We start from the raw sequence: 16,492 nt of genomic DNA, 5'->3' as shown, positions 1-16,492 counted from the left end.
TAAATAGCAGGCTTTAAGAAAAAAGTGTGTTTATCCTATTATTTATTTGAATTATTGTTTAGGCAATAACATAATAACAATTATGCATATAATGAAATTTTAAACGCTATCATAAAGAGTTTTCCAGTTTGAAAACTGAAAATGTTTAGTTTGGCATCCTCTAATATGGAGATTGCTAGATGTGCGTTTATCTTAATGTTTGTAACCAGTGCAAGTGGAAGGCAAGTTCAGAAAATATTAATGAAACAATGACATTTAAATTGTCTCTATTTGATGAAACAGAGCATAATATTCTGGCAGAAATTGACTTTACAGATATAATTCAGTTTTGACTGCTGTCATTCCTTTAAATTCACTAAAGAATTCATTTTTTATAATATGCAGAATATTTTCAAATTATCTATTTTCTAGTTATCCATGTTATATTTAGTTTCAAATTATCTATTTTTTAGTTTGTAAATTTTGAATAATATCTCCAGCTGGTCAGCTGTATTGTTGATAAATTTCACTTCTTGTTTATTTCTCTAAAAACAACTTTTTTAAATATTAAGGAGATCTGAGTATGAGCAGCCAAAATTTTTACAGTATTTTTTAAATATTTGTTAGTTAATTGAATTTAGATTGATTTATTCTCATGCCGTTAGATTTAATTCTGATTTATGTTTAAAGATTTCAGAGAATGATTTTGAAATATTGTTACTGTATATAACTGATCTCAAGGGAGGAGCAAAATCTAGATTAAATGACATTGCTGAAAATATTCTGAAAGACTATGAAGAAAAGTCAAAAAATTCCATGGGTAAGCTGTATAATTTTTATTATTATAATAATTTTATAGAGATCATTGAATCATCCAGTTTAATTTCTAAGTCTTTACTAAAAAAATGTTTCTCATCAATAAATAAAATTTATTGAATTTCTGAAGCATAAATTGTTAAATTCTGCTATCTCACCCCTATTGATTTTCAGCATAATTTTTTTTATTAAATTTTATTTATCTGAGTTTTCTTAACCTACTACAAATATTTGTGAAATCTTATATAAAGATTCAACCAATCTTGAATCGTTTTAATATCCCTATTTAATTTTGTATTAGATCCATAAATAGTATATTAATACAGTTATTCTCACAATAGTATGTGTGTTAATTATAAATGTTACTTTTATCTCATTTAAAAGTATTTTGATAAATAAAAGTGTTCCTTCCCTAAACCTGCAATTTTGATGTCTCGAAAGCATGATTTAGGATATATATTAGATTTATGTATAGCATTCTTCTAACATAGGTATTTTGACACAAAATTGGACATTTTTCTGAAATGACATACCGATTTTTTTCCCATATTTTGATTCTATGGCTCAAATTATGCCAAAGTACCAAGTTTTGTAAAAATCACACGAGTGGTTTTTAAAAAATTTGCTCTCAAAATTGTAGCTTCTCGATGTTAATTGAATATGGTGTATATCTATTAATATCTCTTTTTTATTAAACTTATCAATGCGAATAAAATTTGCAGATGTTTTCTGATTTATTTTTACAATTTTTATTCTTTAGTAATTTTTATAAATTTTTTGAAAACAATTTTGAATTATAAAATTTCTGCCGTCACCTAGTAGATATATTTCTGGCATACCCACATGGGGCTTGCACACTTTACTAAAATTATTTGAAAGACCTGTATGTACCTTTTATAATATATGTACCTTTTTTTCCCACTTGTGCACAACAAAAAGGAAAGAAAAATAGGATACCATGAATTAAGAATTTCGTCAAGTGAATTATTCTTGGTGCAAATTGAAAAAAGTGCAACTAGATAAATTTTTAATTTCTTGGTAAGTTTCTCATCAAATTTTACAAAATTTAATATTCTGGCATAATGTGAGTTGTAAAATTGAAATATGGAAAAAAAATCAGTATGGCATTTCAGAAAAAAGTCCAATTTTGTGTCAAAATGCATATGTTAGGGCAATTATGTGTATAAATCTAATATATATCCTAAATCCGCATTTTGAGACATGTTGGCTCAGTAGAACAGGAGATACAGAACCGTCCTCCTTTTTTTTTTTTTTTTTTTTTTTTTTTTTTTTGTACAGAGTATGCCTACTGACAAATCTAACCTAAAACATCACATCAGTGCTTAAAAATAAAATTATTTTTCTTTAGAGTACTTGGCCTTTGTTCTCCACTTAGCCCTTTTACATTAGATGCAGATAAAAACTGGCAAGATGACCTTTTCTTATGAAAGTCACCATCACAGGTAGGACTGTCAAAAAGGTATGCCAAAAAATGGTAAAGTTTTTAAAATTGCTTCTATAGAGTTATTAGCCTTCAAAAACAAATACATCAATAGGCTACATGGTTTTATAAATTAATAATCAAGATGCAGGAGTTTTTAAAGAATGGCCCATCAAACTGAAAATAATTTAGGAGCCTGATCTCCCAAATCAGTGCAAAGCTGAATCTTCCACCATTTCAGGTGATATGAAATGAAACTTAGTGAAATAACTCTGGTGTGACAACTGGGAACACTTTCATGTGAAAAATTGTAGCAATAGCATAGCTGCTAAACCTCCCAAGTTTTTAATTTTTAGCCTATACTAAGGAAAATGTTTTGCAGCAATAAGTGAAACTTAATTGTGCAAACTTCATTCCTTCACACCTAGTGATTTTCAGCATAATTTATTATTACATTGTCTTTGACCTGAATTGTATTTACATTACATGTGGACAGCAGTTAATATTTGTATTTAATTTTGTTTTACATAACTGTATGGCACATTACAAAGTTTATCCACATAATATTATGTGCATCGATTGTAATTTTATTTTCATTGTCTTTAAAAGTACATTAATAAATTGGCTTATCAGGTTCAATGTTCCTTCTAACCTTCTTCGGGAACATAAAAGGACCTGACTCGGAACAGAGAGCTTACTAAAGCTATGTTCACTAATTGTGGTAAGTAGACAGGATACAGACGAAGGGTATACAAAACCCTTTATTTTTCTGTATATACAATAACTTCCGTACTTCGGAATACAATGACCCGCCACTCGGGGTCTAACGTAAAAGTATAAAAATAAAACTAAACTCTAACTTTAGAATAATACACATGGAAGATTGGCCTTATAATAACATGAAGCGTATGTAGCACAGAGACTGTGAACACTACAATACGTTTAATTTATCAAGAGGATTAAAACCTCTGGCCTGGAAGGCAAACAGCAACTGCGTAACTTCTAAGGTAAGCGGCCTGCGTTGACTCACTGCTTCCTCTCTTTCGCTTGGCAAAAAGGCCACACTTAAATACTTGGCGTTCGCCAGACAAACTTTGCATAAAAACCTTCACGCTTATAATTCTGGCCGGAAGTAGAAAATAAGAAGTGATAGTAAAGATTTAAAATAAAATAAACGTTAGTAAAACTTAAGATCCTTACATACTTCCCGCCAGAGTTAATTAGTTTGAAACTGAGGTCTAAAACGACCTTGTTGAAAACTTTTAGCTCTAGAATCTAACGCGAGGCCAACCTTTTACAAACACACTTCGCTAGAAACTAGAAATTTAAAAGAAAGAAATTTGTTACAATAGCAGCTCCCAGGATACAAAATTTTTTTTTCATCTGTACTGCATCTAAACAGGAGCTTTTATTCAATTCTGGTTCCTTCCAGAGATCTGGAAGGAAAACTAGTTTAATGAAATGTTACACAATGACATGGCAAGTAACATATACAGTTATACTGCTCTTAACATTCTTATTTCATTCATGACTATTTTAATTATCTCTCCCCGTGCTATCTGACATGTGTTGTAAAAGAACACCAAACACGAATGTGTTTCTGTCTACGTGTGCCACACTTCCTCCTACAATCAAAACACTAACGTGTTAAAATTCAACATAACGAGACCTCTTAACACACCCTAATTTCAACTCTAAACCCTGAGGTACTATTCTAACGTCAGAGAGCCTAACTACATCATTCAACCTTTAACACATATTCGCCATGATTTAGTCTTTACAGTCACACGAATAACAAATTTTTAACATTACTTTCACTTTTACCATATCACGGTATTTCTTAACATTTAAAATAACAGTTCACATTGTATATAAGAACATATCAACATGCTGTTAATTTTACACATTTGAAAACATACATTAGTAGTACATTGTTAACTTCTATTCTTTTCAAAGCAAGTGCCAATTCTTTCTACATTGAAATACTACATTTCAAAAAGTCTTTCAGACTAAAACTTCTTTCTTGCTAGAATGTTTTAAATAAAATTTATACAATAACTTTTTACAATATTTAAGTCTTTACACAACGCTATTATACATCAACTTTAGTTTTACGCGCGAGTAATTGAAAACATAATAAGAAAATCGGTCACAACTCATTTCTCGCCCTTTTGGCGATAAAGGTAGACCTCGCATGAGGTAAAACTTCTTGAAATCTCAAACTTGCAGTAAGAATGAAAGATTAACTTAAGTTTGCAAAGTAACATAAAATTTTACTTATCTTTGTAATATTCGGACATCCTTTTCTGGGCCCAGTCTTTAAAGGTACTGCAGATAGTAGCTTGATTTATCCTCCTTCTTGTACGGGCTCGCCCTTCAGTGCTTTCCTCTGGAAGCTTCCTTTTTTCGCCAGTTCGGCCACCCTTGAATACTTTCCTTTTCTCCTCTGCTTGTGGTCTTGGCCGTTTGATGGCAGCTGGTCTTGGCGGAACTGGGAGATTTCTTCCGTGTTCTTGCTTGGACCTCGTTGCTGGCCGTTCTTAAAGCCGGGTTATAGTTGCCGTCACTTCTCCTGGTTCTCTTCTCATACGTTGCCCTTCTCCCTTCTTCATTCTGGGGGTGTTCGTGAACTCTCTTTTCTGGACGGTGGAACGGCTTCTTTTTCTTGTTACCTTCAATTTTTCCGCGGGGCAATTTTCTTTTCACTTGCTTCTGTCTCTCATTGGCTTGCCCTTGTACTTGTCGTTTTTCCACCTCTGAAGCTTGTACCTGCGGTGTCTGCCGTGCCGGATCCTGCAAAAGATCTGAAAAGATTTGCATTTTATTACGATCGAAGTAGGGCTTGATTTGATCAATGTTTGCGGAACAGGTTTCACCATTTCTGGCTTTTAACACTACAACAGCGTGAGTTATTTTTTCTATAACATATGGTCTTTCAAATCGTGGAAAAAATTTGTCAGTTTTATCTTCTGGTGCTGAAGAAAGTGAATGCTTAATTTTTAAAACTTCATCCCCTACTTTATAAGTTACTCCCCGTCGTTTCAAATCATAATATAGCTTCTGTTTTCTTTGTGCTACGTCCGTATTCTTTTTTGCTTCTTTTATTAGTTTTTCTATATCACCCATTTTAAATTCTGGGGCTCTTTGTTGCACATAAAATAATTTATCTAACGGTGTTATAATCTTTCTGCCTAGAAATAACTCAGCAGGAGTTTTGCCCGTTGTATCATGTTTTGCGGTCCTAAGGGCGAAAGCAAATTCATTGACATAGTTATCCCAGCTTTTATGAAAATTTTTAACATAACTACGGATAATTTTCACTATATTTCTATTGACCCGTTCCGCTATATTTGATTGCGGCAGATACGGGACCATTTTTAAATGACGTATTCCCAGTTTGTGGCACATGTCTTCAAATATATTACTTACAAATTGAGGACCATTAACCGATATAACTTTTAGGGGCGCCCCGTATTTTAAAATATATTTATTTAAAATAGAATCAGTAACTAATTTCGCGGAGGCTCGTTTTAAGGGAACAATTTCAGTCCATTTACTAAAATGATCAACCATAACAAGGAGATAGCGACTTTTATTTAACTGACTTTTTGGGAAAGGGTCCAATAAATCGATGCCAATTATTTCATTTGGAAATTCGGATTTAATACTATTTAGAAACCCGGCCGGGCGGAAATTAATATAATGAATGGCTTGACATGTTGGGCAGGACTGGACATACGCCCTTGTTAACTTTTGCAGTTCAGGAAAGTAGACTGCCTCGCGTACGCGTTGGATAGTTTTTCGAATACCAGCATGAGAAGCTAAAGGGCTGTCATGGAGCTCCTGCAGGATATTTAATCTAAGACTAGCTGGGATAACAGGTCGAAATTCGTTGTTGGAATTCGTAGTTTTTGTATAGAATAATAGACCATCTATTAGTTCGTAATGGGCCGCCCTATTTCTTATCGCCACAATATCTTGGTGGCTAAAATTTTCAGGATCCTTCAAATACTCATAAATACTTCCATTCAGGATCCTTACCTAGTTCTGTTATTACAGTTTCTCGGGAATTTATTGTACACGCTGTAAGCATTGCCATCTTTACGGTATTGCCTTGTTCGTCTATTTTAATCCTTGATAGGGCATCTGCTACGATATTTTCCTTTCCAGGGGTATGCTTGATTACCAGATTATATTCTTGCAGCTTGAGTGCCCATCTTATTAACCTTGGGGATAAATTTTTCCCTGAGTACAATCTAGTTACCGCCGCATGATCAGAGTATACTGTTATCGGCGCCTTTCCAAAATAGACTCGGAATTTTTGCACTGCTAACAGAACTGCAAGTGCCTCTCTCTCGGTCGCGGAATTTCTTTGTGTTTGATTTAAAGTTCGGCTAAAAAATGCCACGGGCTGCTGATTTTGCGAAAGTACCGCTCCTACCGCATAATCCGAAGCATCCGCTGAAATTTCTAAATTTTCATCCTTTTCAGGAAATTTCAACACAGGGGCTTGCGTTAATGCTTGTTTTAATTTTTCGAAAGCACTATTGGCTTCGGCCGTCCACGAGAATCTTGCCTTTTTCCTTTTTAATTTTAACAATGGCTCAGCGATAGCCGCAAAATCTTTTATAAAGGACCTATAATATGAACAAAGTCCTAGAAAAGAAGAGAGCTTCTTTGCCGTGTTTGGAGTCGGATACTTTTGTACAGCGATTATTTTTGATTCATCTGTCTCGATCCCTTTTTGAGATATTTTGTAACCTAAATATTTTAATTCAGGGGCTGCAAATTTGTACTTTTCGACGTTAACTTTTAGACCGGCCTCATTTAATAAAGAAAACACCTGTCTTAAATCCTGTACATGTTGGTCGAGATTATTACTAGTAATAATGATATCGTCTAAATAGATAAATGTGGACTTTCCAAGAACAGGTCTTAACACAATGTCCATGCATCGCTGAAATGTTGCTGGGGCGCCTGAAAGGCCAAACGGCATACGCAAAAATGCATAAGTGCCAGACTTGGTTATAAAAGCAGTCTTAGGCACGTCCTCAGGCCTCACCCCTATTTGAAAATAACCAGTCGTTAAGTCTAAAGTCGTCATAAATTTGGTTGATTTTATGTTCCTTAAAATTTCTTCTATGATCGGTAAGGGATATACCGGATATTTCGTTATGGAATTTAATTTACGGTAATCAATAGCGAATCTCCACCTTTTTGGATGCTCCAAAGGATAATCATTATTTTTCTTATATAAAACCACCAGGCTAGCATAACTACTTAAGATGGGCGTTATGATTTTTTTACGTAGCATATCGGTAATATGCCATTCTATAATTTTTTCCTTATTCTTATCATACCGGTATGGTTTTTGACGAACTGGCAATGCATCTCCGGTGTCAATACTATGGTTAGTAACCTGAGTAAATCCTGGAATATCACTAAATAACGAAGCAAATTCACTTACCACTTGTCGGATTCTATCTTGCTCGTCATTAGGCAGGTGGTCAAGATTTAACCTTGGCGGTTCAGCCTTTTCTACACGCACTGGTTTCATTGTCAGCTTAAGGGACGCTTCATTAAAATCCAGTGTAGCTTGTGCGTCTGAAAGAAAATCTATTCCTAAGATCAAATGTGCTTGCAGATTCTTTACTATAAAAAACATCACCTTTACTTGTTCGTCCTTGATACGGATATACAAAGGTACTTTACCTACGCACTTACATTTTTCTCCTTGTGCCGCTAATACTGTCGTATTATCCGCATTATATATGCGGTATTTGCGAAAATACTTTCTAAAAAACTCCTCTGCCACACAGGAACACTGCGCGCCGGTATCCAGGAGTGCGGTGGCCGGGATATTATTCACCAAGACTTCAATCTTCGGAAGAGTCAAATTTTTCACCATTACTGTATTTAACTTGTAGGAAGAGGGTTTTTCGTGGCCTTCGGATTTCCGCACCCTCTCGTCAGCAGAAATCCGTTTTAGTTTAAATTATTTTTTCTTTCCGTGCTTTCCTTCTTTTTCCACTGGCCTTGAGACTTTTTTCCTGGGTTGCTATTGAACTGTCGACGTTCGCCGGCTGTTTTTGAATGCTCGGGTTTCCTTGCCCACTGATTCACTTTTTCTCCGTAGTCATGTGCTTGAGTTTGCTGTAGTCTTGGCGTACCAAATTGGTTTCGCTGTTGATATTGGCATCTTCTTTCGACGTCCGCCGTTCTTCTACTTTCAAACTGGATTGCTAGCTCAAATAACTTTTCCAGTGTAGTCGGATTTCTTAATTCAATAAAGTCTTGCACTTGCGGCAGTAACCTCGGCAAAATCACTTGAATTATTTCAGGATCCGGACGGTTTCCATACAAGAGCTTGAAAACGTGAATTTTTCTTAAAATAAAGCTCGAGAGGTTTTCGATTCTTTGTTGATATACACTGAAAAGTTCCGTTTCTAATTTCACACAATCCCTTACAACAGGGAAGGCTTTTAGTAGGGCAGTCTTGAAATTTTCGTAAGTATAGGTGGGACTTCCTGCTTGACCCAAGAGACTTCTGCCTATACATTTGAACCAGTTAAGCGCTTGGCCCCTCAAAGCGCTGGTAGCTAAGGTAACTTTTTGAAACTCGTGCACGGGGTAGAGCATGAAGTGGTCATCCAATTTTTCTAAAAAACTGGTTACCGGTGAGTTTCCGTTAAACGTTGCTTCTGGTTTTATCGAAGCGCGCATGGTCTGGACGATGTAACCGAATCCTTCCAGGGCGGCAGCTGGCATTTCTGGATTCTGAGCCGTTTCTGCAGGCAGCACAGGTTCTTCTTGAAACTCGGCCATGGTTATTCTTCTTCGTTGGGCGCCACTATCAGGGTCAATGTTCCTTCTAACCTTCTTCGGGAACATACAAGGACCTGACTCGGAACAGAGAGCTTACTAAAGCTATGTTCACTAATTGTGGTAAGTAGACAGGATACAGACGAAGGGTATACAAAACCCTTTATTTTTCTCTATATACAACAACTTCCGTACTTCGGAATACAATGACCCGCCACTCGGGGTCTAACATAAAAGTATAAAAATAAAACTAAACTCTAATTTAACTTTAGAATAATACACGTGGAAGATTGGCCTTATAATAACATGAAGCGTATGTAGCACAGAGACTGTGAACACTACAATACGTTTAATTTATCAAGAGGATTAAAACCTCTGGCCTGGAAGGCAAACAGCAACTGCGTAACTTCTAAGGTAAGCGGCCTGCGTTGACTCACTGCTTCCTCTCTTTCGCTTGGCAAAAAGGCCACACTTAAATACTTGGCGTTCGCCAGACAAACTTTGCATAAAAACCTTCACGCTTATAATTCTGGCCGGAAGTAGAAAATAAGAAGTGATAGTAAAGATTTAAAATAAAATAAACGTTAGTAAAACTTAAGATCCTTACAGGCTATGTAGGAGTTTCTTAATATAAAAGTGTATGAAAATTACAAAATGAAATTAGCCAAAGAACATAAAATTTAGAATATCTAGAGTACATTCAGCAAGGTTTGAGTATGCTACATTGAAACCTCACAAACCCTGCTCGTAACGAACCCTCTGATGTAACGAATGAACATTTTGGTCAAGTTTGATTTCTTATACGCATAATGTTGTTTTATATGTAAGCTTCGAATGTGATAGTAAACATCAAATATGTTAAAATCAGGTATAATGAATTTTGTGGATATCGTCAAGAGAAAACTTTTTGTGTGTGTGTTTCCACTTTTTTTTCGCATGATTTCTGCAATTTTTGACTAAAGGGTTACTAATCCTTAAATTCGTCTTGTTGTTTGAATGAAAAAATGTACCTATAGGTTACTGTTCTTTCATCATCACCCCCATCCTTTATTGCAGTCTAAACAAAAGGCTGTAGTGAACTAGGTATAGCAATGAATAATTGCAAACCAGGACACACAATAAACATATCCTAGGAAATCCTACTGTGTCACACACTGGGCCGAAGAACCCTTAATCCATGGGACAAGAGCTTGACTTGGTTTTTTGATTCCGTTGAAGTTTTTTGACTGAGCTCTGCGATATCACTATGTTCAGGGCTGATGGTTATTCAGAATTGAAAATACGTATTTTAAATGGAAATATATAATTGATAAAACAGGTTTAAAGCAGGACTTTTAAGCTAAGTAATTTTTTGTGTAAATTTAATAATGCATGGTAAAACTGGGATTAAAAAAAAAGAAAAGAAATTTAGTAACTGCACATAATAATAATTGATATTTTCTTATTAGCCACTTAACCCTTCAAAAAGTCACCAATGATTAGTCTAAATTTTAGCCAAACTAAGATGCAAAAGACAACAGCCATTTTCAAAAACTGCACACTATGAATTACTTAAAACAACAAACAATTAACAGAGTTGAAAATGCAAGAAATGTCCATAACGAAACAGTTACCTTTTTTTCTTTCTGTTATCCCAGTGTACACAGCAATATGTTTCACCTTAAAAGAAGTTAGAGATTTGTAGAAACTTGACATCATACACAACATGGTCATTTTCCCACGGTGCACACTGTCATTTTCCCATCTACACTAAGATCTGTTTTTCATTAAAAAAAGAAAAGAAAAGAATAGCACAAATGATTTTAGACAGGCTGTTGTTTTTCCAAGAACATATAATATTGATCTGCTTTCACATTAGAAAAATTTCTTTGAAAAAGGGCATTTCACATATTGCAGTATCAGTGCACAAATTCAGTTGTGTCAGCATGGCATATTTCAAAAGCAATGCAGTGCTTTGTTTGTCAGCAGCTAGCAAACTCCACAGTCCCATTATGATTCCTTACAATGAAAATAGTTGTTTAAACTTGTCAAACACGAATCGAAACAGCACTAACCAGAAAAATGACATTCATATTTGAAAAGCTGAAATCTACGCCTATATGCTACATACATGTGCATACCTTGATTACTGCATTTTGAATCAAAATATTTAATCCCATAACCTTTTCATAATGTTGCGTGCGTACGGGTTCGTTATGAAATGAATGCACAAGTCCGATGAAAAATGAACAAAAATTTATTATTATCACAACAAAAATGCTTAAATTTTCTCAAATTATCATGCAGTATTACAATATCTCACAGTAGTTATCTTTTAACTACTCAAATGTCCAATATAACGTAATTCAAAACAGCTAAAGAATGCTAATCCGCGAATTCGCTACAATCAACAAGAGCAGTTTTCTAAACAACAACAAACTAAGCAACTACTACAAACTGAGATGTTTTCCTCCTTTTATAAGATTTTAAAATCACGCGCTAGAATTTTCCAGTACTTTCTCGAAATCAAAAAGAGATATTTATTTATTTAATGCACACGCTCTTGTATTTTCAATTTTCCGGGTTAGCTTTCTTTTAATATTCGTCACGCGCTGCACTGCGCGAGAAATAAAACCATTTAATTTATAATTGAATTAACATTAGCTTTTTTAAATACCAAATTTGTAACACTGCCCCCTTCCCAAGGACTGCACGTCCCGGGCAGTACAATCCCTGGACAGGAAGCCAAACTTACAATTGTGGCGTAAATGCATTAATAAGCATTACATTACAATAATAAACAACATGAACAATAAATGCAATAAATAAAACAAATCAAATACTATCAAATACAAATCAAATACAAAATGCAAATCAAATACTAAATACAAATCAAATCAAATACACATTTAAAAACAAAATGGACCATGGTCTTATATTATTTACAATTATTTACATTATGTACTATGGCCATAGTAACGATCTAACCTGTCGTGATGAACGACTTTAGGTTTAGAGTTCGTAGACTTACGGATCCGAACCACGACGTCATTCAGCCTGTTTAGGACTGTGTACGGACCATCCCAAGGTGACTGTAATTTTGGACAAAGTCCTTTCCGTCGAGTCGGATTCCACAACCACACCTTGTCTCCTTTGTTGGATCTATGTCTAGTAGCTCGCGTGTCGTATCTGGGCTTCACTTTCTCCGTCGCCAAGTTGACTCGCTTTCGTGCAGAACGGTGCATCCCCTTAAACCGGGCCTGGACATCTGCACTGCGCGAGAAATAAAACCATTTAATTTATAATTGAACTAACATTAGCTTTTTTAAATACCAAATTCGTAACAATAATGTTTTGAGTTCCCTCTCTTGGTGACAGTGCATTGCCTGATGAATTCTTTCAGGGTTAGGCAGATAATCTAAAGGTACCTAATAATTGTAATTAACTTTAAATACACTTCAAAAATAGTTATTAACAGCTTTTTAAGAGATGTGGCACTCACACTATTTTGTGAGGTTGTCCATTTTTTTTTTTTTTTTTTTTAATCAGATCAGATGTAGTGAACCAAATTTTTGATCCCTTATAAGTTCAATGTAGTAGGGTTCAAATGTTGTTGAAAAACCTGAATTATGCATTAGAAAGCAAATTTAAATCAGCTTGGGTTATTTTTTAAATGATGCCATAATGCAGCCTGAAATTTTCCCAGAACTCTCAGTTTTTTGTATTTTAAAGTTGGCAGCTACGCAATGAACATAAGTGGTAAATTTCATCTGAGAGCCCACATTTCAATGTTGTAGCACCTCTATATTCCAGAAAATTCTAGAATTAATTGTTTATAAGTGAATAATACTGTCTATAATAATGTTTTATAAGTGAATATATACTGTAATGTTTATAAGTGAATAATACTGTTATAAGTGAATAATTATATATACTGTAATGTTTTATAAGTGAATAATACTGTCTTTCACAGAAAATTCTGCCACTGGGCAGAATTTGTATTAAATTTTGTATTTGAATTGTATTAAAATTCATTGCCATTTTCATTATAATTAATTACATAGTGCATTTCAAATGATAAAACATACATATCATTTAAGGTTATTCATAGGGCTAGTCTTGAAGTATTTAGTGCTGTGGGTGCTCATGTAAAAACAAAAGATCATGGAATTATAAAATATGTTTGCAAAATATAATTTTTGGTGTTCTAAAAAATCTTAATTGTTCAGCATAGCACCACTGCATTTCTCTGTCACCTTACCTCATCTCCCATATAGTTGTTACTTCACATATTTATTAATTTGTAAATAAGGAAGTGTTTCTGTTCATCTTGCTTCAATTACATGATGCCTAAAATTAGTATTTTCTTGTACTTTATGATTAACCATATTCCCCTCCCAAAAAGTGGCGAACCTTTGGCAACCAATTTCTAAGTTAAGGCAGTAAATGCAACAACCGTTTTCAAAAATAGCAGCTCACTAAGAACTACATAAAACAACAAATAATTAACGAAGTTAAAAATGAGAAAGACATCCGTAAGAACTCTTTTTTTTTTTTTTCTTTTTCTTTTTTCTTTTCTGTTTTATCTTTTAAAAAAAATAAATCAGAGAATTGCAGAAATTTGACATCTCATGCAAATTCCAATCATTACGAAGTACTTCTTTATGAAATGCAAATTTTTATATTCTGTATTTTTGAACAAAAAAAGTGTGGCTGTGACTTTTCTTACTTCCCTGACATTGACATCAAAACAAGTCCACGGAATTCATCATGGCTAGGAGAGGTAGATTGCATCTGTCGTTTTGCAAAGCCTTCAGCACCATACATGTGGCAATACAACTTCACTCATTTCCAACCCTAATTTTGAAGGAGAGCAACCCAGAGGGATGGGTCTGAGCATCTTCCACCCCTCTTTCCCTACCACCAACCGTTTGGGAGAACTTTTGGCTTGCTGCATATTTAGAGTGCCCCCATGCTGCAGAGAAACTATACATTTACGAATGTCCATGGATTTTCCAGGATTTGAACCCGGGCCACACTAGTATCACAGTAGGCTCCCCTAACCACTATACCATCTGGGTGACCCAAAAAAAATGTACTCAGATGGAAACAAAAAAAAAAAAAAAAAAATATTTATGAGAAAAGCAACTCAAATTTGAATATTTCCACCTTTTGTGGCAATCCAGCTATGCACATGCACAGGCATGCACATACCTGAGTTGCCACATAAATACATTTGGGAGACATCAGATTTTGCATATTTTAGAAACCTTGTGTCCTTATGAATACTTTTCAAGATGTGCAGATTATCGGAAAGAACCTATTTTCTATTTTTCAGCATTTCGAAGTCGTGATTTTAACTACATCTTATCTGTTCTTGCTTCGAGCTTTTTGTAATAGTTTTTGTCTACTAATCTGAGATCAAAGAATTCTCACCTTGATTTTTGAGGAACCTCTCATTTAGAGCTTGACTTTATAATACTACAAACATTTTAAGAACCTTGTATATCGAAATTCATTTGTTAACTAAAATTGATCTGAATCAATTATTTTGCATAACTTTTAAATTATAATCATGCATAACTTTTAAACTAGAATAATTACTTTTCCGTGATAGCATTTGAGCAAACTTGTGCTTAAGTAAGAGATACTTTGGCTGATATATTACAATATTTTTATATGATTTCGCACACTGTCTTCTGGACTTTTGTCTTTAATGAACTCAGAAATTTTTATGCCATTTAATTAGTATTTCAAAGTTGATGTGAGACATATCAACAGCTGATATCAAGATTTTGTGAATAACCCAATAACATTAACTATTGAAATTTGGTTTTGAAGATGTCATTAAAGATTTTTATAATATAAATAGGTTTCATAGAAGAAGTAATTAAGTATTTAATAACCATGCATTATTTAAAAAAGAAATAATTTTTTGTTTGGGTGTGAGTGAGAGAGTTATTTTTTTTAAATTAATTTTTTCATATTTTTTTTTAATTTCATTTTTTCCCCTTCCCTTGTAATTTCATTGTGTTTGCATTTTATTACTATTTAGCTGAAAGCTATTTTATTACTATTTAGCAACTCAGCTTTAATGTTTAAAGTAAATGTATATTATATTTCTACAAAACTTGAACATAAAGAGTTGAAAATAGTTAAAACAAATTTATGCAGTGCATGTTCCCCCCTCTTCCCCAACGTATGTATTTTTTATAAAAAACGTTAAATTTTTATAAATTGAATATTTTTATTTCAGGTGAAGCTGATTTTACAGTTTTTGAAAGAGCTAGAAGAGTTCTTCAAGTGTTAATTTAGCAGTTATTTAAATATGTAGATAACACCTCATTGTAAATATTTAAATTTTTAAAATGTAATTAAAATTTTATATTTGAAGTGTTATTTTTCCTGTGTGAATATTATTATATTTTTCAAAAATATTACAGTAATATGCTTCTGAAATATCCTTAAAAATATCAAAATGCTCATAGTAAATTTATTAGATTTCAGAATTAGGATTTGTGAATTAAAATGTTTTAAAAATTTAGAATATTGTGTTTTAAATAATTTTCATTGTAGGTAATTTTCAATTAATGAGGCTTAGAACAAAATCTAATTAGTGATAGTCAGGGATTAAGACTTTTAGAGTCCTTTAGCATTTAAAAGATTTAGGTGTGCCTACATATATTTATACCTGTTTTTTCCCATTCATTCTCTCTTGGTTGTGGCATAACCATTACAGAAACACCATTTATTCCATGGTAAAATCAGCAGTGTATGTATCAGCAGTTTTGTGGTGGTCTCTTTCTTTGAGTCCATTCCTGAGTACCTTTTTGTAATGCCATAAGCATATCTTATTCAGCTAAGTTTTATTCAGCTCTGGTAATAGAAATGGCAACCTCAACAACATGTACAGGTTCATGAAATGAATAACTGTTTAATTGAATTCAAAGTAAATATGAAAAAACACAAAACTGATTTTACTAAATTAATTTCACATGGCACAGATTATTATAATATTGTCATAAATGCTTCTCATGCTATCAACACTACAAGAATTTAATTTAGTAGAGATCTACTAATAGCAGGAGTGCTTCACTAATGTTTATTTCACCATTTTGCACTATCAAATCATGTATTCTATATTGGTTCTTTCCTTGAAGGGGGGGAGTCAGTTAGTAAAGCAACTAGAAATCTCAGATTGAAATTTTTTGGATTTGTGTTCATACTTTCTTTGTAATGGTATCACTGCATAGCTACTCCAATTATGAAATAAACTGATTACTATATCGTGCACTTGGCTGCACATTTTTGACTGGCAACCCTCAACCAAAAAGTACTAATTATTATGTAGGTTCTGGAGATTTTCTTTCAAAACAGCAGCAAGTTGTGATAGAAACATTTAATATACAGAATCATTGAAAAAGGTTGGCTTTTTTTAAGCAAATTTATTAGAAA

At 33.7% G+C, this 16,492-nt stretch overlaps 1 protein-coding gene across 6 annotated transcripts in view; it reads left to right on the top strand.

Moving 5' to 3' along the window:
- The window catches only part of LOC118190584 (cholesin), a 46,091-nt gene extending 30,655 nt beyond the window's left edge, over nucleotides 1-15,436 (top strand). For 5 of the 6 annotated variants that reach the window (XM_035361337.2, XM_085810761.1, XM_035361335.2 and 2 more), the window contains 2 exons: nucleotides 670-799; nucleotides 15,294-15,436. In XM_035361337.2, coding sequence (XP_035217228.1) covers nucleotides 670-799; nucleotides 15,294-15,352 — 189 coding nt within the window. In that variant the 3' untranslated portion in view covers nucleotides 15,353-15,436. Of the gene's footprint in view, nucleotides 1-669; nucleotides 800-2,164; nucleotides 2,276-15,293 lie in introns of all 6 variants that reach the window. The other variant, XR_015039447.1, reaches the window with a different exon arrangement.
- Nucleotides 15,437-16,492: the final 1,056 nt, after the last annotated feature.

The sequence above is a fragment of the Stegodyphus dumicola genome, chromosome 2, assembly GCF_044657685.1.
Source record: "Stegodyphus dumicola isolate Sdum_Otavi_A_Nest chromosome 2, ASM4465768v1".
NCBI classification, from domain to species: Eukaryota; Metazoa; Arthropoda; class Arachnida; order Araneae; family Eresidae; genus Stegodyphus; species Stegodyphus dumicola.
The sequence above is the reverse complement of the archived record's forward strand: the minus strand, read 5'-3'. Positions and strand labels throughout refer to the sequence as shown.